This window comes from Sceloporus occidentalis, unplaced genomic scaffold (assembly GCF_023333645.1).
Source record: "Sceloporus occidentalis isolate IW3139 unplaced genomic scaffold, rSceOcc1.0.p SCAF_42, whole genome shotgun sequence".
Taxonomy (NCBI): domain Eukaryota; kingdom Metazoa; phylum Chordata; class Lepidosauria; order Squamata; family Phrynosomatidae; genus Sceloporus; species Sceloporus occidentalis.
Window position 1 is genome coordinate 1,383,272 of NW_028317022.1, and position 23,904 is coordinate 1,407,175.

At 41.9% G+C, this 23,904-nt stretch overlaps 1 protein-coding gene across 1 annotated transcript in view; it reads left to right on the top strand.

Moving 5' to 3' along the window:
* LOC149289862 (cation-independent mannose-6-phosphate receptor-like) overlaps window positions 1-14,999 on the top strand; it is an 88,573-nt gene extending 73,574 nt beyond the window's left edge. The window contains exons 42-53 of the mRNA XM_089490132.1: window positions 7,104-7,250; window positions 8,196-8,430; window positions 9,076-9,212; window positions 10,423-10,537; window positions 10,959-11,102; window positions 11,845-12,035; window positions 12,125-12,311; window positions 12,539-12,557; window positions 12,808-12,827; window positions 13,257-13,388; window positions 14,101-14,170; window positions 14,610-14,999. Coding sequence (XP_089346258.1) covers window positions 7,104-7,250; window positions 8,196-8,430; window positions 9,076-9,212; window positions 10,423-10,537; window positions 10,959-11,102; window positions 11,845-12,035; window positions 12,125-12,311; window positions 12,539-12,557; window positions 12,808-12,827; window positions 13,257-13,388; window positions 14,101-14,170; window positions 14,610-14,999 — 1,787 coding nt within the window. The remainder of the gene's footprint in view (window positions 1-7,103; window positions 7,251-8,195; window positions 8,431-9,075; window positions 9,213-10,422; window positions 10,538-10,958; window positions 11,103-11,844; window positions 12,036-12,124; window positions 12,312-12,538; window positions 12,558-12,807; window positions 12,828-13,256; window positions 13,389-14,100; window positions 14,171-14,609) is intronic.
* The last annotated feature ends 8,905 nt before the right edge of the window (window positions 15,000-23,904 follow it).

The window sequence follows — 23,904 nt, forward strand, 5'->3', positions numbered from 1 at the left end:
ATGGTAATAAAATGTACGAAAGGTTGATTCCCTGGACCAATTTGCTGCGGAAAAAATATACGATAGAGAGCTGCCCAAGTCAAAAGCCGCTGTAGCCGCACCCCTTACCGAGTGTGCCCCAAAGGATCCATCCACTTAATCCACCTGGCAACCATAAGAGCCTACAAAAGTTTGAAAGGAGAAACATAAGAAATCGGCAAAGGGCTCAGACAACGACCGCATATTCTCCGTGGCAGAGGTGACGTCCAGGGAAATAGGCAGTGGCGTCGCTATAGGGGGGCAAGGGCAATTGCCCCCCCAAGGTTAATCCTTGCCCCCCCTGTTGCCCCCTGCCGATTTTTTAAAAAAGTCGCAATGAGACTTTAAATCCCGTCTTTTTTTTAATGCGGAGGAGAGAGAGGGGTGCCTAGCAACCGCTCGGCGCCCCCCATTCTCCTCCACAAGGCCTCTACCTCCGTCGCGGTGCCGGCATTTCATCCTGAGCGCCGAAATAGGACGTCATATTTCGGCGCTCAGCAGTGAAGCAGCGGCCACCGCAGCAGAGAACAAAGACAGAAGCCTCGTGCTCCTGTCGCTGGACCTAAAGGTGAGAGAACTACAAAGGGGGAGGGTAGATAGTGAGTAGGGAGAGGGGTTAGAAAGTGATAAGGGAGGGAGAGGGGGTTAGAAAGTGATAAGGGAGGGAGAGGGGGTTAGAAAGTGATAAGGGAGGGGCGTCCAACATGCGGCCTGCGAGCCAAATGCGGCCCGCGAGACCTCTAGGTGTAGCCCGCATAAGATCGCCAGCCAGTGCAACCGATCTTACGTGGGCCGCACCTCGAGCATGTACTGGCTGACTTGGCATGATAGGAGTGTGATTGCTAACAGCAATCACAGTCCCATCATGCCTAGGTTCCAGCACTTCACATCCGACCAGTAAATGCTGGAACCTTGGCTTGATGGGACTGTGATTGCTGTTAGCAATTACACTCCTATCATGCCAAGTCAGCCAGTACATGCTGAAACCTAGCTAGCTGCCCCCCTTGTGTATTGATGCTGCCAGCAGTATGGGGTCTACACATCACTTACAGCCACCCTGTACCAGCATGTACTGGCTGACTTGGCATGATAGGAGTGTGATTGCTAACAGCAACCACAGCAACATCATGCCTAGGTACCAGCATTTACTGGGTATGATAGGAGTGTGATTGCAGTGTGGACGCCAGGGCTGGCTTGGGGTATGCAACCTGTGATCTATGCGTGTAATTTAGGGGGTTTTAAATATACCTTTTAATGACGTGTTTTTTTGTGAATTCCAATTGATCTATACCTGCAAAGCTGGGGTTGTGTGTTTTTCTGTAGATCCATATCTGCTATGCTATCTTTCCATACATTATTTATGTATACCTGCAAATACAGGGTTAATATGTCTTATTCAGTTGATTAATACCTGCAATGCTGTTTCCATGTATTTATTTGATCTATACCTGCAATGCTACGATTCATATACTATTGTATAACTGCAAATACAGGATTTGTATGTCTGATTCTGTTTATTTGAGATCACAAGTGAATTTGAGTTGATCTATACATGCAAAGCTTGGTTTGTGTGTTAATGTGTTGATCTATACCTGCTATCGGCAACTGGGGCTAATGTTAATATATATGGGCAGCAGGGGCATCAATACACAAGGGGCAAAAACACTAAGGGGGGTATAAACGACAATGCAGTGTGAAAAATCCATCCTGATGTAGACGTCTGTGACGTAGATTGTGTCCTGCTGTTTGTGTGTTTTTGGTTATCAGTGTAGCAGAGCCTGTCCTCGGTGTGTGTGTATAGGTGTTGGTGTGGCAGAGCCTGTCCTGGTGTGTGTTCGGTTGTCAGTGTGTCAGAGCCTGTCCTGGTGTGTGTGTGTGTTTGGATGTGGGTGTGGCAGAGCCTGTCCTGGTGTGTGTGTTTGGTTGTTGGTGTGGCAGAGCCTGTCCTGGTGTGTGTGTCTGGGTGTCGGTGTGACAGAGCCTGTCCTGGTGTGTGTGTCTGGGTGTCGGTGTGGCAGAGCCTGTCCTGGTGTGTGTGTCTGGGTGTCGGTGTGGCAGAGCCTGTCCTGGTGTGTGTGTCTGGGTGTCGGTGTGGCAGAGCCTGTCCTGGTGTGTGTGTCTGGGTGTCGGTGTGACAGAGCCTGTCCTGGTGTGTGTGTCTGGGTGTCGGTGTGACAGACCCTGTCCTGGTGTGTGTGTCTGGGTGTCGGTGTGACAGAGCCTGTCCTGGTGTGTGTGTCTGGGTGTCGGTGTCACAGAGCCTGTCCTGGTGTGTGTGTCTGGGTGTCGGTGTGACAGAGTCATCCTGTTGTGTGTGTGTGTCTGTGTGGCAGAGCCTGTCCTAGTGTGTGTGTGTGTGTGTGTGTGTTTGGTTGTCGGTGTGGCAGAGCCTGTCCTGGTGTGTGTGTCTGTGTCACAGAGCCTGTCCTGGTGTGTGTGTCTGGGTGTCTGTGTGGCAGAGCCTGTCCTGGTGTGTGTGTTTGGTTGTCGGTGTGGCAGAGCCTGTCCTGGTGTGTGTGTCTGGGTGTCGGTGTGACAGAGCCTGTCCTGGTGTGTTTTTGGGTGTTGGTTTGGCAGAGCCTGTCCTGGTGTGAGCCTGTCCTGGTATGTGTGTTTGGTCATCTGTTTCCTGGCACTTAACTTACAGTAGGAATTATTTAATTTATATTTATCCAGAGATAAAATGCCCTCCTGAAGTTGTAGTGACTTCAGGTGACTAAACGTTCAAGGCCCTGAAATCATTTAGTGGCAAAGTTATTTATTGCATTATAATATTTATTTCAAGGATTAGTCGCACTCAATTGTGGCTTCAGGCTTCCCATGTTGAATGATCAAGTATTATTTTAGCCCAATAACAAAAGTATAATTCCATAGCACATTACTTTTGGAAATTATTAATGCCCCCCCCAGTTTGACTGTGGTATCTTGTGTGCCCCCCCCTATATATTGTTTCTAGAGTCGCCACTGGAAATAGGGATACGACACCGTAGAAGAAAAACATTGAAATCAATACCCTAACGACATCTGGGGAAAGGAAGGAGACCAAACAAAGCAAGAGAGCCAGCTTTGCTGGAAGTTAGCGTAACAACAAGGCATCAGTATCCGGCCATCATTCTAAAGAACGGAGAGCATTAGAAACCTCCCAAAAAGTTGCATACCTCGAAGAAGGAGGTCTAGAAACCCGCATCCCCCTGAGGAGATGACAAACAGTCTGATCTTTCCAGTCACTCATCCCCATGTCCGGAACATGCACAGCTGAACCGATGTGATTTCCCTAGTGAAAAAAGTTGCGCTAAGAAATTCAAAACCATCACCGCTGGTGCCGAAAAGGGATCCACGTGTTGTTCTAAACACCAGCTCCCCTGAAGGTAAGATCTTCTAGTGCCCGGTGCTCAAGAGTCTCAGAGAAGGTCTCTAGCCTCCACTAATTAGCCTGACGAATTCCAGGATCCCCTGAAACCATCCAGGCTGCCAATGGCTGATTGAGGAGCACCAGCTTGCCCTCCGGGTCAGGGAGGAGATCCTGAGACATAGGGAGCAAAAGCGGGTCGGCACATGGCAGTTCCAGTAGCAGAGGAAACCAGGGTTGTGTCTTCCAGAATGGAGTGATCAACAGCAACGTGACCCGCTCACATCTGCTCACCTGGTGTAGAGCCCGGAGGATCATCGAGAATGGGGAAAAGCATACGCCCCTGAGGTTGGCCACACCTGGAGAAACGGGTCCACTGCAAGAGACAGTGGATCCAGCACAGTGGATGCGAACAGGTCTAGCCGCAACGGACCCCAAGCTTGATCTAGAGCTCTGAAGACGTGGGGTTGTAAACGCCAATCGCTGGTGTCTCTCAAGTTTCTGGAGAACCAGTCCACCACCAGGTTCTCCTTCCCCGGAATGTACTCCGCTCTGATTGAAAAATTGTTGTCCAGGCAGTATTGATACAGGTCTGCGGTCAGATCTGACAGGAGACTTGATCTCGAAACAAAATTTATTTGATCTCCTGCTGATTTTGTACATTTACCCACTGACAAAGACATGATCAGTCTATGATTTAAATGGTAGGTTTATTTGAACAGTGAGAGACAGAATACCAACAAAAAATCCAGAATAACACATTTCAAATAAGTCATAAATTGATTTGCATCCCCTGTCAATCAGCAAGATGTCTGGCTCCCAGGTGTCTTATACAGGTAACGAGCTGAGATTAGGAGCACACTCTTATAGGGAATGCTCCTAATCTCAGTTTGTTACCTGTAAAAAAATAAAAATAAACACCTGTCCACATGTCCACAGAAGCAATTAATCAGATTCCAAAATCTCTACCGTGGCCAAGACCAAAGAGCTGTCCAAGGATGTCAGGGACAAAGATAAAGTGCAATGTGCCACACAGTAAAAATAAATCAAACACCCACAGTGTAAATGCAGCTATTCTAGACACTCCTCTCAGTGTCCAAATAATACAAATCTCAAGGCAATGGATAGCGCAGGGTCATATGTGGGGAAAAAATCAAATCATAGTGTAATACATAAATACATAAAATGAGTGTAAATAATAAGATGCACTCACAAGGTTCATGAGGTATTTCTGTATAAAGAAGTGTACAAAATAGTGCAGCATATCAAGGTAAACACTGTGCCTGCTGTGGTAAAGCAGCCAAACCAGATCCCTTGCCAATTTGCTCCTGATGAAGCTGGAAACGTCTACATCCGGCGAAATGCATAAAGGGGCTTGATTTTCTATTTTAATCCGGTTTGATTCAGAGGAGAACTGTATAAAAGTGTTGTGGTCAGATGAGACCAAAATCTAGCTATTTGGCATCAACTCAACTTACCGAGGAGGAATGCTGCCTATGACCCAAAGAACACCATCCTCACCATCAAACATGGAGGTGGAAACATTATGCTTTGGGTGTGTTTTTCTGCTTAGGGGACAGGACAACTTCACTGCATCAAAGGGACAATGGATGGGGCCATGTACCATCAAATCTTGGGTGAGAACCTCCTTCCCTCAGCCAGGGCATTGAAAATGGGTCGTGGATGGGTATTACAGCATGACAATGGCCCAAAACACACGGCCAAGGCAACAAAGGAGTGGCTCAAGAAGAAGCACATTAAGGTCCTGGAGTGGCCTAGCCAGTCTCCAGACCTTAATCCCATAGAAAATCTGTGGAGGGAGCTAAAGGTTCGAGTTGACAATAGAGGATCTGCAAAGAGGAGTGGGACAAAATCCATCATGAGATGTGTGCAAACCTGGTGGTCAAGTACAAGAAACGTCTGACCTCTGTGATTGCCAAGACAGGTTTTGCCACCAAGTACTAAGTCATGTTTTGCAAAGGGGTCAAATACTTATTTCACTGAGTAAAATGCAGATCAATTTATAACATTCGAAATGTATTATTCTGGCTTTTTTTGTTCTGTCTCTCACAGTTCAAATAAACCTACCATTAAAATTATAGACTGATCATGTCTTTGTCAGTGGACAAATGTACAAAATCATCAGGGAATCAAATAATTTTTTATTAATTCCAAACAATTTATATGGAAGCCTTGTTTCGCCTCTGTCTTATGCAACCCCCTCTCAAAGATTTTAGTTTGTTTTACAATTGTTCACGTTATAGGTCACATTAAAGGTGTAAAAAGTTGTGACATGATTTCTTTGTCTCATTCTTTAACATCGCAAGAGCCTGGTGTTCTTAGGGGTTTGTAGACGTTTTATATCCACTGTATGGCCGCATTTGCGTTACCCAGAAGACAGACCATGCGTGGCACCGAGGTAGGGGTCCACCTGGGTGCTTTCAGACATGGCCTTGTCAGCCATGGACAGTATCTGAGTCAAGGGGCCCGCTACATCCAGCATCTTTCCCACTCCTAGTCATAAAAGTGACAAACGTGGAGTCTAATTCATGCATACTTGTCACCTTGTCCAGGAGCGTAGGAAACGGGCACTCTGCATGCAGCTTTTGGCGAGCCTCTTTCTCCAGTGGCAGCAGCAGCCAGAACCGGAGGACCTCCGCAATATGGGACAATGGTGTCCATTCGGAGGACTTTGGGTGCCTTAAGGTTTGTGGGTAGAACATAGGGAGACCAGCGGAATCCAGAATTTCCTTCGAAGATCCCTTGGAGGTGGAAGGAATGCAATCCACGACCATCTCGTGGACGTAGGAGGGCTGCGCCACAGGTGACCCCTGTCTTGAAACCTCAGCGGAGCATTCGTCGATCACCTCATTTTCCTCCTCAAGATCCTCCGCTTCAACTCTGGACGTTGACGGGTGTGAGGGAGCTAAGGACGAACCTTTAACCCTTTTTTTGGGGGGGCCTTGCCCTTAAGCCATGGCTTGGCATCTGTCCATTGACACTTGCAAGGACGGCCGTTTCGCTGCGACTCCTCAGAGTCTGATCCTTCCAAACGTGGAGATCTGTTGGTGGGCGGAGATCTTGGGCCAGAGCAGCTGATAGGGACTTGACCAATGCAGACTTCAGCCATGCCTGGAGCGCAGCAGGCATAGGTAACTCGTATCTGCAAAACATGTATAGAGAGAGAAAATTGGTTTCTGATCACAGCGCAAGGGTCACTTGAAGGCGCCAAAGAGGGTCACTCAGACAATGACAAAGTCTAGCCTAACGTGTGTAGCACACTAATATGGAGGGTGCCCATCTGGAGGCTAGCAGCAAAGAGGAAGTTGGAGGTTCTGAGGAGTTACTTTTTATGGACTCTGTTCTGTTCCTGATTGGTTGGTTGTTTTGTTCTGTTAACCATTCTTTGCTGCTGGAGGTTTTGTAGTAAAGAAGTAATGCAAATATGAAGCCTCCTGTCTTGTATACTATTAAGTGTTCGCTAATAGTGTCATATATTAGAATCAACCTAGGTTTAATTTGCCATTAACTAACTGTCATGTTACAGTGCCAGATCACATTGGGCCTCTTGGTATTATGCAGGCAGTACCGAGGTACACTTAGCTAGGATCAATTTATGGTTTCTCCCTTAAACCTTATAAAACAGACTTCAGGTTCGCTCACAGCTAGATAATGTCAGAGATTATGTATATTGCTTAAGCCTAGCATTATATATGACCTATTTATGTGATTTCAGTGACTGAGAAAGGTGAGCTGTGTGTCCTTCCATTTAAGTCCAAAGGAAAAACCTATAATACATGCACCAGTGAGGAGCGTGGACGAGCATGGTGTGCAACAACCTCTGAGTATGACAAGGATGGGAAATGGGGCTATTGTGTTAACTGTAAGTGCCATGATCATCATCTTTTAATAGATGATGTGAACCAAATGTGTGATTTTTGCGTTTGATAGAAATTAACAGTTAAATATGAATTTAACTTTGGAGGATTGGTAAAATCCCCATAATATTGGTTTACCATTTGCAGGAGAGTTGGTCAGACACAATTTATGTAGTGTTCTTATTGCCATAGTAACCTAATCATTGACTGCTATGGGATAACATCACCTAACCCCCATTCTGTTATGTAGTGGTGTCAACTTGTTTTACTTTAAGTTGGGAATTCCTGTCAGTACATCTATTAGACTATGGGTTCCAGCTGTATCTTATCCCAATCTACTAGACAAATATCCTAGCTCCTGATTATACTGCCTTGCCATAAGCAATAGAATGTCTCAATACCAATCACCCAGCCTGACACTCTGCCTAGCGAAAGTCTAAGGCGGTACAGACTTCATTAGCATAACCGTATAGAATCATCAGAATGGTGCTCGAGAAGGGAGTCAGCCAAAATAATACATGACCAGCATCAATGGCAGCCTCCAGGTCTGCAAATACAGGATATTTATTAATACAAAACAAGATAACACCAGGTTTTTGTCAATGCTAACCTACATTACTGTATGCAGCCTTGGGTTTTATGTTTAAAAAAAAATGTTTTAAGAAAAAAAATATATTTCTAGGCATGTCCCCTTAATTAGTTTTAGAGAACTGTTATGTAAGTAGTGTAATTGCACAGTGTCCAGATATTTCTTTAATTTCTTTCAAAAGGGAGTTTATCATTCATCTTTTCAGTATAATATTGCAAATGCTGGAACACAGGCTTAGAGCTAGCACCAGAACATGCAATTGAGCCAGTAATTAAATACCCACGTTATCACAGTGGAGCACAATTTGTAACTTGTTCATAGTGTTAACAATTTGTGTTTGACATATATTCATCTTTTTCAGCATCTGAAAGAAGACAATCAACCATCTTGTTTAAATGTGATGAAAGCTCTGGAAACGGGAGCCCTGTGCTATCAAGTGAATCTTTGGGCTGTTCAGCTACCTTTGAATGGAAGACTCAAGTTGTTTGTCTTCCAAGAATGGTAGCATGCAAGTTCACAGAGCAGCAAAACACCTATGATCTAAGGATGCTCTCCTCCCTGACAGGTTCCTGGTCATTTGTTCATGAAGGCAGTTTGTAAGTAACTATAGAAACACACATTGTTACTGTAAACAGCCATCATAGTGAAGAGGGACATATGTGATCTGAAGGGCTAATCCAGTTTTTTGTTTGTGGACCGACCAGGGGTAGATCTTTATGTATATGTGGTTACATTAAAATGTTTGAACTAACTCATCTCACTTTTTACCTTAACCAAATCTATGTGTTTCAGCTGTTTGCACCGAATTAATGTGTTATTCTGTTTACAGATTACAATAAGGCATGCATGCATGTAAATAGCTCCAAAAAACATACTGATTGGCAGACAAAAAGCAAAACCTATATGAAGATACCTAAATGCATTATTTCAGTTATAGTAACCTGTAATAGGTTCACTTAAAGACTCAAGCATTTACAATCCCATTACGTTTCCATTTTTATTTATAAGGATTTAATACATTGATACACTGCAGTTAAAAAATAGAAAGTGTATCAATTACATTATAAAGGAAGTTACATATGTAATGAGGTTGGAGTGCATGGCTCTTGAATTTTAAAACGAGTCTTTAAGTCTTTCATGTTTTTCTTTAAAGCAAAAAAAAGATGGCTGGATAGGCAATGTGAACAGAGTTTTTATTATGCAGGCGGTCTGACATGACACGTGTCAATTTTTGTACATAGTTACTACCTGAACCTTTGCCAGCGGGTGAATCACGGTCCCCCTGGTTGCTCTGCAAGTGCTAGTGTGTGCAGAAAAAGCCAACATGGAGATGTTAAGGTCCTGGGACAAGTTCACACACAGACATTCCGTGTAGAAGGTAAATGTAGCCCATGTTCATCTACAGATTTGGATCACACATGTCAGAAAAGCCATCCCAGTGATCCCAATGTTCTATAGGGCATGTCTGAACAATGTCTGCTTCACTGGAAGTAAATGCTTCAAACAGGATAGTGGACTTTCTCCTTGGGGTAATCCAGTTTTCACTGTACAGCCTAAATGTGAAGACTGTATGTCTTTTGGCAATGCACTATTTTCATTACACTGTAGACTTAATGCGTTGTTTGCTTCTATTCTGTCCTGTTTTCTTACTTGGCACTCAAACTCGGTTAGATTTTCCTAGAGCTCTGTTTGCCATAATGTAATTTAAGCAACCGGAAGTTGGAGGGCAGATGTGCCTTAAAGGAGATATTCCACATAGAGGACCTCTTAAAATCCCCCAGATAAATTCTGCATCATGCAGAGAGAAGTAAAAGAAAGCAATCTGTCATTTTGTGTCTCTCTCTAATGCTCCCTGCCGCTTAAAAACTTTGTTTAAAATTTATTGAAATGCACCAGTTTAGAGGACTGCATTGGGAGGCGGGTCCCGTGGGGGCGCGGGCGGTCTTGCTGGGGCTGCGGGCGGGAGTGGGCGGTCAGGCACTGTACCTGCGGGTCCAGGTAATCCCGCGCAGTCCCGCAAGGCTGCCTTCTCGCTGCTCCATTACAGTGTCTCCTATCTTGCTCCGCCCAGGAACAAGGAGGAGTCACGTCACGTGATGTCACTTCCGGTGACTCCGCCTTGTTCCTGGGCGGAGCAAGAGAAGAGACACGGTGAGGGAACAACAGCAAAATTGTATGTTATTTAAAATAGTGGACAGCGCCTTTAAAAAGAGATTAAGGCGTTTATTTTAGAATTATTTATTACATTGAATTCTCAAAAAAAAAATGTAAATTATTTAAAATGATTGTAAATAATCCATTATGTGCATGTATGCATTCAGAATATCCTGAAACCAATACATCTAGGGGTAATAGAGAGCAAACGCCTGTAGCATATAAACATTGTGTATTAATTGTCCAATCTACTGTATTGCATTGATTACATTTTTGTTAAACTTTTTAGTCTTAAATCATTTAAAGAATAATAGAATCCAGGTTCATGTTTTTATATTTGAGTGTTAGATTTCACTTTATACAGCAGAATATGATGATTCCTCTGCCTTGTAGACTCCTTTTTAATTTTTCTTTATTTTTTATGGCTCCATAAGGTAACACTGTTTTCGTGAGATATTCAAATGGAGATCAGTGTAAAGGTGGCAAAAATCTTTCTACCACTTTAGAACTAAAATGTTCACATACAGTCGGCATACCAACCCTCCAAAGGTAAGTTTAAAAGTAATGCTTGGTATGTAATTACTGATTGAGGCTTCCAAATATAAGGTCACTCTATGGTCTAACTTCCCCCCATTTTCCACATGGCATCACTTAGAGGTGGAGAGGCCCCTGAGCTCCAGCTCTGAGCCATGTGCAATCTCTGAACTTTGCAGTTGTACACCAGAAATAAATTCTTACATACATACAGACATTTGCAACGGCCAAACTACTGGAGTGGTGTTGGGTTTTCTGTTACTCTAGTTTTGCCATGCTAAGCCAGGCATCCAGAAATAACATCGCTATTACCTGTCTCGTCTGGGATGTTAGGTTTTCTTTCCCAACTTTTCCAGCCAAATATCATGTTTGTAAGTGATTTGCATTTGGTTCAGTATTTATTAGATGAATTAATTAAATTTGCCTTGTGTTCTAGATTTGATGAAGACGCTTGTGAGTATCACATTATGTGGCAAACAAGAGCAGCCTGTGCCATAACCCCAAAGAAAGTGGAGATGGTAAATGGCATAATTCATGTAAAAGATGGAATAAATGTTAACCTAACCAACATTTATTTCAAGTAAGTGAAATCTTGGGTTATTTTTCTAGATTTTAGTTTAATTTTGATTTCTTTTCTATATAATCAAGGTTTGTGTGACACAAAATGTTTCGACACATTTTAGTACTAAAGGAAAATCCATGAGTATTAGTAAAATAAAAAAAGAAAATACAGCTTCTAGGCAACAGCTGCTGTGTCCATGTTGTAGCTTGTTCAACAGAAACCATTTCCATCAAAATGTTTACATATATTAAAATTATCAATATCCTAATGTCTTCCACTCTTGCTTGCATACAGGACTAGTTGTGTTGTTTACATATTATTATTATCTTTTATTTACAAACCGATACATTAGGTAGATACAATACAAACAGCCAATGTTATATATTATACTTTTCTCCTGCTATTAGGTAGTTTTTGAAACCACTCTTTAGTCACAACAGAAACAAACCCTTCACTGAGCCTGTACAGTAATCTTTCTGGTGCAACAACTGTGTGGTCATTTGGTTGTCCTTAGGTTATTAGTCATAGTGCAGAAATATTGTAGGGTACCCTCCTCGTAAATAGTAACACTAAAATCCATTTGCTTGAGGCGGATTAAAGTGTCCCAAACCCTAATACCCCCCACAAGCTTAAACAATTGAAGCTGCAATGATTTATTTCCTCGATACTTTTGCAAATAAAACTAGACTCGTTAAATTGGTTATTTTTGAGCTTGAAACTTTAATAACAATAGTGAAACTGATTGTGGTGTTTTGTGCAGATCATATAATGCTACAGGCGATGTACTTCGGAATGAAGCTAATGATCAGTATGTGTACGAAATTAAACTTTCTGGGACAGGAAACTCACCTCAACAGACATGCAATGGAGCCAGTGTGTGCCAGATAAAAACCAATGGCAACTTCGCCAGGGCAGTGGGTTCTTCAGAAACGGTAAAATACTACCTTAATGGTGAGTACTTAACCTTGTGAGGCAAACAGTGCTTATGGCAGCGCCAAATCTTTCTATTTTATCTGACCTATCTGTGCATTTTATTTCAGATGATGACTTGGATGTTGTATTCACTTCAAAATCAAAGTGCGGTAAAGATAAGTCAAAGAACGCAACCTCCACCATTATCTTCCATTGCAGCTTAATGGTGGGAGAGGGAAATCCAGAATTCTTTCATGAAACAACAGATTGCCAATACATCTTCACCTGGTACACATCGGCAGTCTGTCCTTTGGTGTAAGTGAACATTTAAGAACTTGTACACTATGACGTTTGTGTTGGGAAAGGCACAATAGTACCGTGCCATAATCATTCCAATATAGTGTCAAGTTAGATGTACAGAATTAAACCAATGTTCTGTTGCTGCTAAGTTATCTTTGTTTTTTTTGTTGTTTGTTTTTTATCTTTGTTGTTTGTAACTGCTCTGACCCACAATGACATTTTGGTCCTTTAGTGGAGCACAGCAATCTGGTTGCTCCCCATGTTTATATTTAATACATTTCAGAATTGCATAGGAAGCTCTCAAAAGTAGTATGCCAGACAAGATTATTTTTAAATATTTATTTAAAAAATATATATATAAAAAATATATATATATTTCTCAATTTTAGTTTTTCTGCAAAATCGCCTTGTATGCATTTGCCCCTTTCCCCACCCTCGGCAGTTTGCCCTGCACGACTCTGCATCTCCTGACATTAGACTAACTTAACATCAGTCAGTTCCAGTACTGAAGTGTAGTGGTGGAGTGTCGGAGTGGGTCTAATGAGACACACCATTTAAATATGTGGAAAGCGTTCCTATTGATTTCAATGGTAACTCTTGCCATTGAGTGGCTGCTTCAAGCAGTGTGCAGAGCTTTAGCTTCTATGAAAGGTAGGCAATTTTTCTTTGAAGTTTAATGAATGCATTAACGTTTTCACAGAGGTACTTTTAATATTTCCTGGGACACTAAATTGCCAGTTTTTTTTCCCTAAAATTAACAATGCTGAATTCTCTATGGGCACAATTAATTACATCCCAGGCTCTCCGGTCTTTTGTTGACCTACAATGAATTTTGTTAATTTTGTTTTAATTTAAAACAACCTTTGCTGTGGGCTGTGTTTTTTTTATGTATGTCATATACATGTTAATTTCCTACTTTTATTTGCATGGCAGACCACAAGGTGTAGACACTGTTAACAGCCCTGAAGACACAGATAACAATTTCCAGGGTCTTTCTGGGAGAAGCCAAGCTGTAGGTGCCATATTGAGTGTACTACTGGTGATTCTTGTTGCTTGTTTGGTCGTGTTGCTGCTTCACAAGAAGGAACGAAGGTAAATAGTTAATGCTATAAACATGACATTAATGAAATATGTGAGAAGTAGAAGCAAGCTTCAATGGCGTTTCCTCATTTGGTACATATTATTATTAACTACGGATTAAAGTTTTGCTGGATTCTCTCAAGCTGAACCACCATAATAATTGTATTCTCAAACATTGCCTTTTTGATTAAATTATTTTTTAGAGTTTTATAAGCGTTCTCTGCATAAAACTAGTCCGCATCCTGATCCATTGAGTTCATCTGCATTTGTCTCCACTTATTTATTATCACATATCACATAGCACATTGTTCGTTTCCAGTCTATGGTACTAAGATTTTGTTAACCATTCTTCATTTTTGGCAATCCTTTTCCTACGGTTACTCGAGAGCTCTTTGACATGGCCAAGCAGCCTTCTGGGGGACTTCATGTCATTCCTGCTACCATTAAATTATTCATATTGTAGTGGTAGCCCAAACTGCAGATTGTCCTCTCTGTCCGTGGTAGTGGACCTTGTTCCTATAACCCAGTTAAGTGCTAATAACAAGTTCCACTTCTTATGTGGTTTGTTAATATAACTTTTAAGATGGATTAAAAAGTGATTGTGTTATGATTTGTTGATAATGTCCTAACATGCAGCTGCTAAAATATGGTGTGAGAGCATTTTAACAAATATTAAAATATTAGTGTACAATTTATTTTTGTTGATGTATATTTTTGTTTGTAGGGACGCTATAATGTACAAGATATCCAGCTGCTGCAGGAGAAGTTCAAATGTATCTTACAAATACAGCAAGGTAATGAATGTCACACACCGCTTCACCGATCTTTAGTTCTCTGTATTATTTTTTTAACATAGGTTATTTAGAAAAAAAATCTGTAGACAAAAAATGACAAAGTGGATCTATCCCTTTCCTGTCCTTTACAGTTTATAGTTCAGTATACTAAATAAACCTATATAGTGGAGAAAAAAAAAAAAATATATATATGTGTGTGTGTATATAATCTATATATAGTAATGTAAATGTACACAGCCATCTTCCTGTTTACATGATTTATGGAAGCCGGTTGATTAAGGTTATCAAGACATGAGTTTTTTTAGTATTTCAGGCATTCATGTTAACATAACCAGCCAGGAGTTAAGGGTACTCCGAGAAAGAAGGATTTATGTATTTTACTCATCTAGAAACGTCTAGCGCTGAAATTGAACCCCTTTGCCTCCTCTTAATGATGCAGATCAATACAGAAGATGATGCAGATGAAAATGAAACTGATTGGCTCATGGAAGAAGTGTCCTCTAACCACACAAAACCCCATCATGAGAATGGACACGTCAGATGTACTAAACCTGGAGCCTTTACTTCGCTGCACATTGATGATCTGGACAGTGAAGATGAAGTTTTGACAGTACCAGAAGTCAGAGTTAATTCTACAAGGAGCAAAGAGAAGAATTCTAACAGGCCAAATAACCAGTACCGTTCTGGTAGTGATGAGAACTTGATAGGGGTGTTAAATGGAATGAAAGACAAGAAAGGAAAAACCCGGTCCAGCCAAAGTGTAAAAGGGGACGGCATGAATGTAGCTTCTTTTCATGATGACAGTGATGAGGACCTGCTTAACATCTAGAGACGTCGGTTACCTTTCCTTTATTCCTTTGTGCCTAAAAAATAAAAAAAACTTTGAATGGACAAAGCTACCGCAACCAAAAATATGTAACTAAACATGAGTTTTCCTGCGGGAGATGGGGTTTGTATTTTATGTGTTTATTTTGCTTACTTTTGACTTTATTGGAAAGAAAAATATTATTAAAGAAAGGGAAAAGGCCTTCAATTTACCATGATGAATAGTGGCTTAAATTCCCTTGCACAGCTCATTGGTGTTTTTTTTTGTTGAAGATTCTTGAAATGATCAGCTTGAAAGATTTTGGACAATTCAGTAATCTGTGGAGAACCCGATGGCCATATGTTGCTGTATGTTTCTTACCTTATCATGAGAGCTGGCGTCTTCTTGTATTATTGACTGTACCTTCTAATTCTAAAAAAAAACAGAATCAAGTTTTTTTAATTCTTTGCTAGGAGTGACACAACAATCAATTTAACTACTGGGATTTTTCCAATTCCTCCTTATTTATTCACTTGAAGTACACACAACTCAGGTTGGCTGAATAAACAGCAGCAAGTTCTTCCTGCCGGCAGGGTCTTCTTCAAAAATCATATTAATTGTATGGGACTGATCCAAGAATCCAAAGTAAATGCACTCTTCTTGTACAACAGGTACTTGAGCTTGAGTCAGGCCTTGCATTGTTTGATAATAATTTAAGCTTGCATTGTTTGATAATAATGACCTTGTGTTAGCATTTGAAGCATTACATGAAGAATTAACATATGCTACAAAAATATGTCTGTGTATATATATATATGTATGTATTGTATGTGTATATATAGTCTGGAATCTGCTGCTCTGCGCAACATCAAACTGTAAAACAAAGGTATTGAAATGCATATGTATTGGAAAATATGTTTAAAAACTTGAATTGGATTAGCGTACACCTTAATGGGACAGTGTTTTTGTCCCTGTCAGCTTGTCTGGAAGTTTGGCTATATTTTAGCTGACAAACCAGTGAAAGCTGTATTATCCCACTGTATGTTTAAATACAATATTTACATTAGCCTTAATTTGCACACATGGGGGACCTTTGTTAGGCAGTCAGCAGGGGGGGCAAGATGCAGTGGACTTGATACATTTTCCCTTGCCACTTAGGCCAATGGGCTCCCCCCACAGCAAAATGTCTCCCACCTCTATTTTGTTTTAATTAAATCCGTTTTAGAGATGACGTAGTCTTATGCCACTTTTTATCACTTGAAATTGGCTTGTTCAATGGTCCTTAAAGAATGTTGTGTAGTTCACAGATTCTGCTAGTTTACAATAGTAATGTAATGAAAGTTTATGTAGCACTCCAAGCTAAACAAGTCTCGAATGACCTGTAAATGCAAAAAAAAAAAAATAGGCAAGCATATGAAAGTGGAGCCCTTTTTTTAAGGTCTCCATGTTTTCCACTCATATATCCTAAATTACACTTTAAAGGGTATATATTTCCTCATTTGACAAATCTTGTTAACACATCTATTATTTCTAGTTATTTATTTTGCTTTGTTTGAATGTTAAAGGGACATTAGAGATTTTTTGGTATTAATGGCAGACACACATTTGATGAATACGAGGTGTAGAACGTATTATAACCGGTACTTGTGTGATTCAGAAGTATACATAACCTTAGCGAAAGAGAGATCTGTCATTTAAGCCTGAGTAATTATGTTCAAAATAAGTAATGTAATAAAAATCCACCTATGGGAGCAGTTGTTTTCCGTTCTCAGGTTATGTATGATTATTAATTTATCTAATTTAATGAACACCCTCCCTTATTAAGTTGTCCAGACAGCCTTTGCAAGGAAAAGAGAGAGTACACCCAAGGAACTAATTGGACGTGCTAGCTTTATCAACTTTAGCCAGGGCATATTCAGGCCTGGTATTTTACCTTTAAGAGGGACCATCTACAATGGAGTAGCAATCTTTGGCACCAGTCTCTCATCACATACACCTGTGCATTGTGTAGACTGCAGAAATGTATGGATGGTCGTTCTGATGGAAGCTAGCACAGAACATATGTTATACGTGGTACAGGTATCTGTACTAATGGGCCATTCCTAGATCTACAGCATCCATAATCCACTGCTTTTATCGCAGCTTTCCTGAGTTAAATGAGCCCTAACTAAATATCTCCAAAATAATGAAACTGACAAAAGGTATAGGATATATATTTAATTATATTATAGTCCACTAAGGCGACTGTTCCCCTTTAAGGTTTCTGGGAAAATGTGATTGTGGTTGCTCTTAATGTATAACACATTATTAATGGTACAGCTTTTTTTTTTTTTTTAGGAGGCTTATTCAGCTGCAATTTAAATGCAATTAAGCAATTTCTCACAGGTTCTACCATGAAACGGAAACCGCATTTTATCAATTTAAATGCATATATCCTACAAATTATGTAAACAAATTTAACCAGAAAAGTATTTACTTACTTACTTTAGCATAAATGCTGTGCAAGACAAACACGTTTTGGTACTGCTTAAACATACCTGTTTCGTCAAGAAAGTTTATAAAAAAAACACTTTTGGGTGAGCAACACATTTTAAATATGCGGGTGTATGCCCAAAAACACGGTACATCACATGATGGTCCATTCTTGTACGTTCCAGATCATTTCTTTGGGTTTATTGAAACAATTTGTTTTCATTTATGTCATGCTTGATCCAAATGTAATATAAAACCATTGAGCAAATTCATTAAAAGCAAAGTTGAAATGAACTAGCTTTTTTGTGTCAGGAGATGTGTATCCTACCAATGAACATTTACTTGTACATCACTATTGGAACTATTACACCAAAGATTGGCCCTTATGTGGTCTGCCAGAGGACCAAAATGTCTGCTTCCTATATTTTTCCACCACTTCCACTGGCTCTGCACCAACCGGTGCATCAGTGATACTAATTTAGATTGGCCAAGAAATTGATTGTCCGAGCTGGTGAAGATATGCTCTCTGCCCGTTTATGTAAGGTTGTTAATGCAAGCATTGGTCCCCTCAGTCAGGAGTAGGTGTCTCTAACTTCTGCTAGGAGATGAACCAGGAAAAAAAATATTGGTATAAATGTATAGCAACTTTCAACCAACCCTTCCAGCCTTTTTGTTTGCACATAACCCTTATTATAACTGGTTCTAAAACTGTCTGCAAACCGATATAGTCCATATAAGGGTGATTAAGAGATCTGTGTAACTTGAAACGTGTAAGGCGTTATATTATTATGACACTATCACCCCTGAGTTACTGTGGCTTTCTACAATAAAATAATCACTTTCAGTAACCTCACTATGTGCTGCCTGCTTTCATCTGATTGTTTATTTATGAAGTTATATGGCTGAGATGCCAATGGCTGACAGCGCTAAGACAGTTACATTACCTAGCAATGTGTCAAGTGGATATCAGCGTGAACAGAAAGGGTTAATATGCGTTTTTAAATTCAGAGCTGGGCCTGTCAAACTGCCGCTGGAGGCAACATGACCACAAGCACTGTGAGTCATAAAATGGTTTTCCACGCCAGAACAGCTGCATACAAGCCAAAGATCATTATGTGCCATGCAGGGCTGTCTTTAACGCGGTCAAAAGGGACAGCAGCCCCTTGAGCCCACAGCAACTGTGGTCGCAGGGGTCCCCCTGATCATTCCACATGGGCCCAATGCTTGCCTCTGTGTTGCATGCGCTGCGTAACCAACATCTCTTGTACCACCCAGGAACCCAGCAGAGTCACGTGACCCTCCTGTGTTCCTGCTTCCTCAGGTTGCTAAAAGAGAAGCTGTTTGTACAGAGTGCAAGCATTGCTGAAGGAAGTGTGAGAGCCACAGACAAATTTGCAGTTCAGGTAAGGAGGTGGGAGAAGATGTATGAATGAGTAATTAAGTGAATATTTGTGAAAAGATGTGTGAATGAATGAGTATTTATGTGATATCATGGTTGTGTAAGTGAGAGGCAATGATAGCACAGACATATGCTGTATTAGGACCCAGAGGGCAAGTCCTATGCATCCAATTTGGGCGCTAGGCAGGTCCTGTGGATGTATTCTAGATCCTGGGACACGTCCTGTGTGCAATCTGGGTGCCAGGGGTGGCTTTTGGGGTTTACAACCTGTAAGCTATGTCTGCAATTTAGGGTCTGCATGCATTATTTATTTGATGTATACCTTCAACGCTGTTTGCTTGTGATTTTTCACTTGATCTATAGATGCAAGGCTGGGTTCGTGTGTTATGTAGTTGCTCTGTACCGGCAATGATATGTTTCTCATGTTATTAATACCTGCAAATCCAGGGTTTGTATGTCTTATTCATTTGCGCTATACCTGCAATGCTGTGTTTCTATGTGTTTATTTGATCTATACCTGAGCTACATGACTGAGAAAAAGAGAGGTGCAGCAAACTGAAGGAGGGGACACCAAAGGAGTGACCCTCTCAGGGTGCATGAACACCTAAAGCTGGCCCTGGTTACGACTGACACGTCCGTTTCAGGTCACTCGGCCCTGCCCACGCAATTAATTTGCTATGCAATCTGCTTAGTATTGCACTCCTCCCCTATGTTTGCTCAGGGTCCAATCAATATTAAAGGAGGCCTAGTGCAAATGACATAACCACTGTATTCTGGAGCAGTGGAAACGTGTTCTCTGGAGTGATGAATCATGCTTCTGGAAGTCTGATGGACGAATCTGGGTTTTTGAGGATGCCAGTAAAATGCATAGTGCCTAATGTAATGTTTAGTGGAGTGATAATGAAGTGATAATGGTCTTGGGCTGTTTGTCCAGGTTTAAGCTAGGCCACTCATTTTCAGTGAAGGGTAATGTTAATGCTACATCATATAAAACCGTTTAAGACAATTGTATGCTTTCAATTTTACGGCACTAGTTTGGGGAAAACTTTTGCCTGTCCCAGCATGACCTCACCCCTTGTACAGAAAGCAAAGTCCATAAAGACATAGTTTGACAAACTTGGCGTGTAGGAACTGAACTCCAGTCCAGACCTAAACCCCATGTAACGCATTTAGAATGACACAGAATATGGATTATGAATCAGGCCTTCTTATCCAACATCAGTGCCAAAGATCGCAAACTTTTTTTTTGTCCTGAATAGGCACAAATTAACACAGGCACACTCCAAAATCTTATGGAAAGCCTTCCTAGAAGAGTAGAGGCTGTTACAGCCACAAAGGGGAGGCCAACTCCTTAATAATGTCCATGGTTTTGGAATGGGATGTTCAGCAATCTAATGTAAGTGTGATGATCAGGTGCCCACAAACTTTTGTCATATACAGTGGATATAAAAAGTCTATTTTTCACCATTAATGTGACCTATAACGTGAATAATTCAACTGCAAAACAAACTGAAATGGGGGGGGACACAAAAACTCACAATAACCTGGTAGCGTAAGTGTACACACCCTCTTATAACTGGGACTGTGGCTGTGTTCAGAATTAACCAAGCACATTCAAACTCATGTTAAATAGAAGTCATCACACACATGCCATTATTTAAAGTGACTCTGATTAATCACAAATAAAGTTCAGCTAGTACGATTTACCCTACACACAGTTGCTTGGAACCTTCCCAGCTGAAAGAGCACTAAACGGCTTGTAATAGTGCGGAGACGGGGTAAACCAATGAACACATTCTCTAATGATATTTTTGTTTAGCGTTCATTTTCATTTGTTTTATTGGGGCCCTCGAATTCACAAATCTAACCACAAAAGTAACCAAGTAGCATTTCTCGCTATTGACCTTACTGATCCCTGAAGAAAATAAATCAGGCATGACTGTTGGGAAGAATAATTGTACTTGAGATTGCATGGGTGGGGACATCCACACTGGCATAAAGCAGACAAATGTGAAGCTTTACTGTAGTCCATAGTAATGATAAACAGAAGGGTGATTTGCTCTGGTACATTTGTTAAACATTTTACAAGTTAACCTTTTTCATGATTAATCTAACAAATGTAGAGGATACTCATTAATACAGGCAAAAGTAATCTAAACATGAATTAAATGGAAAGAATGTTTTAAGTGTGTCTTGAAGAGCTTTCCAACCTATATTTGAGCGGTTTCTTCTGCGATCTGATGTCACAGGTTCAGTGAGAACCACGGGTGAGCCTGTCCATTACATGAGAATGGATGTTTCTTAGCCAGGGGGGGCTGATACCAGCACAGGAGACAGGCAGGCGATAGTCTGTAGTGTTTCTCATGGAGATATTATACAGGTGTATATGAATAAAGAAAACTTAAAATAAAATAGGGCGACTGTTCCAAACCGTCTTTTTGGGACTGAGTAAAGTCAGAAGCTTAATTTTTTTTTTTTTTCAGTGACATAACTGATGAGTAGCATTTTCTATGTATCTTAGAGGCTTACAATTTCAAGCAAGTTCACGTAATTACAAAATATAAGTAGTAACAAACCAGTTTTTTTTTCCAAAGGCTAGTGAGACAAGGCCTGAAAATGCTGTTGTTTTAAGCTGCATTTTAATAAGAAATACTTTTGTACTTACTTTTCACCTACAATAGAGAAACCTAGCGACGTTGCTTTTTTGATCCATCCTATAATTGTGAAGCAGAATTCTCCAAGCGTTGGATTGTTCATCCACTAATAGGGAACGTGAGCTGGGTTTAGACCATTGTGCGACATGTTAGGTTTACCTCACTGATATTGTGTTGTCGCAATAATAATAGTTGTCGCACCTACAATAGAGAAACAGGGTAAAACCATATTCTTAGTCATAAATGTTTTCTCCCTCTTTGACATGACCTAACATTAAACCAAGCTAAGGGTGGCCTGGCCTTACCTCTTTCGTGTCCTGGAACGTCTGAGACTTGGCCGTCACTTTCTCGGTTGGGTTAGGGCCCTATATCATGACCCTACAGCGTTGATTAAGGTTAACGGGCTCGTGTCACGCCAGGTCACTCTGTCGAATGGCACTAGGCAGGTCTGCCCACTCTCGCCTCTGCCCTTGGCAAATGCTATCCGGGCAAACGCTTCCATCTCGGGCGTTTCTGTGGCTGGGGTTCAACATAAACTGGCGGTTTACGCAGATGATATGCTGTGTATCAATACTGACCCTATGGCTTCCCTCTCCCACTTGCTACAAGAGTTGCGAACCTTTGGTTCGCTCTCCAATTATAAAATCAATCTCGCTAAATCGGAGATGCTGTGTTGCAATGTCCCGGCGGACTTGCTGGCGGATTTGTCGCATCATTTTCCGTTCAGGGTGTGTGCCCGTGCCCTTACTTACCTGGTTTGCAGATTCCTGGGGACCTTTCCCTTCTTTTTTCGCTGAACTTTGCCCCTTTACTTACCTCTGTTTCGTCCGACCTGCGGAGGTGGGATTACACACACGTCTCTTGGTTCGGTAGGGTGGCCGTTGTTAAAATGAATATTCTCCCCAGATTCCTATACCTCTTCCAGACCCTGCCCATTTTTCTCCCTCGTTCGTTTTTTAAGACCTGTCACCGGGTTTTTCGCTCTTATGTTTGGTGCTCTCGGTCCCCTAGACTCTCCCATGCCCACTTAATTAGACCAAAACTCAAAGGGGGTTTGGGGTTGCCGGATTTGGAGAAATATTGGCAGGTGGCCCACCTCCGCAGGATTGTGGAGTGGTCCCTTACGGCCCCTAAACAATGGCTGGAGATTGAGGAGTCGTTGGTGGGTATCTCTCTTTCTTGCCTTCCTTGGTTGCTAGATCCCAAAAAGCATTTTGTGGCTGGGGTGTCGCTTGCTGTCGGCGCTACTCTGCGAGTGTTTACCAGGATTTTGAAGGAGGGTGGTTTGTCCTCTAATCCTGGTCCCCTCTATCCGATTGTCCCTAACCCTGACTTTCCTCTCAGTATGTCTGTCCACCGGTCCCCTTTGCAGCCCTCCCTCCCGTGGCGTGTTTTGCGGTTTCACACCGCATATGTGGGTGGCAGGTTTGTATCCGCCGAGATTTTTTATGGTAAACAATCCCTATCTCCGGCCGAACTCCTGTTTTATATTCAGGCCCGCCACTTTGTGTTGTCTATCCCCCAAGACTCCCCTTTTGTCCCGGTCGTTGTCTGCTTTCGAGACACTTTGCACCTCCCCTAAAGAAGCCCCGCACCTGCTTTCTGTACTCTATGCTGTTGGACTCTGCCTCCAGATCGAAACCCTATTTTTTGAGCTTGTGGGAGGGGGATCTTTCGGTTGCGCCATCCCCCCAAGACTGGGATTGGGTTTTTTTTGCCACTCATCGGGGCTCCATCTCCAGCAGAATACAGGAGTGTTCATACAAGCTTTTAACGAGGTGGTATAGGACTCCCGTGGACCTTCACAGGTTCTTCCCCTCAGTCTCTGACGTTTGTTGGAGGTGCGGTTCCGACAGGGGGACGTTGTACCACATATGGTGGCTGTGTCCAGCGATTCAACCCTTCTGGCAGGTGGTGTTACGGGTAGTGGAGCGTGTGGGTGGCATGGATCTGTTGGCTAAGCCAGAAGCAGCCCTGTTGCATCTTACCTCGCTCTCACCGCAGGCTTATAAACGCACACTCACCGTACATCTCCTCAATGCGGCCAAGGCCGTGATACCCGTATTTTGGCGTACCCCCACCCCTCCTTCGATCCCGTTGTGGCTCCAGAGGATGCAGTTTCTTGAACACATGGGGGACTTGGTGTGGTCATCCAGGGGTAGAGGTTACCAGCATGCCCGGCGTTGGTTTTGGTGGCATGAATTTGTTGCCTCCGCGGACTTTAGGGTCATTCTGGGTCAGTGCCTTCCAGCTACTCCTCCCCCCAGTTCTCCTCCCTAGTGTCTGTTCCCTTTCCATTCTCTCGGTCTTCATGTGTTCTAGATAACAGCAGGTCAGTTCCACATTGTTTCTGCTGTCCCACTGTGCTATGGTTTTGTCGCCTCCTCGCTTTAGGCGCATATAC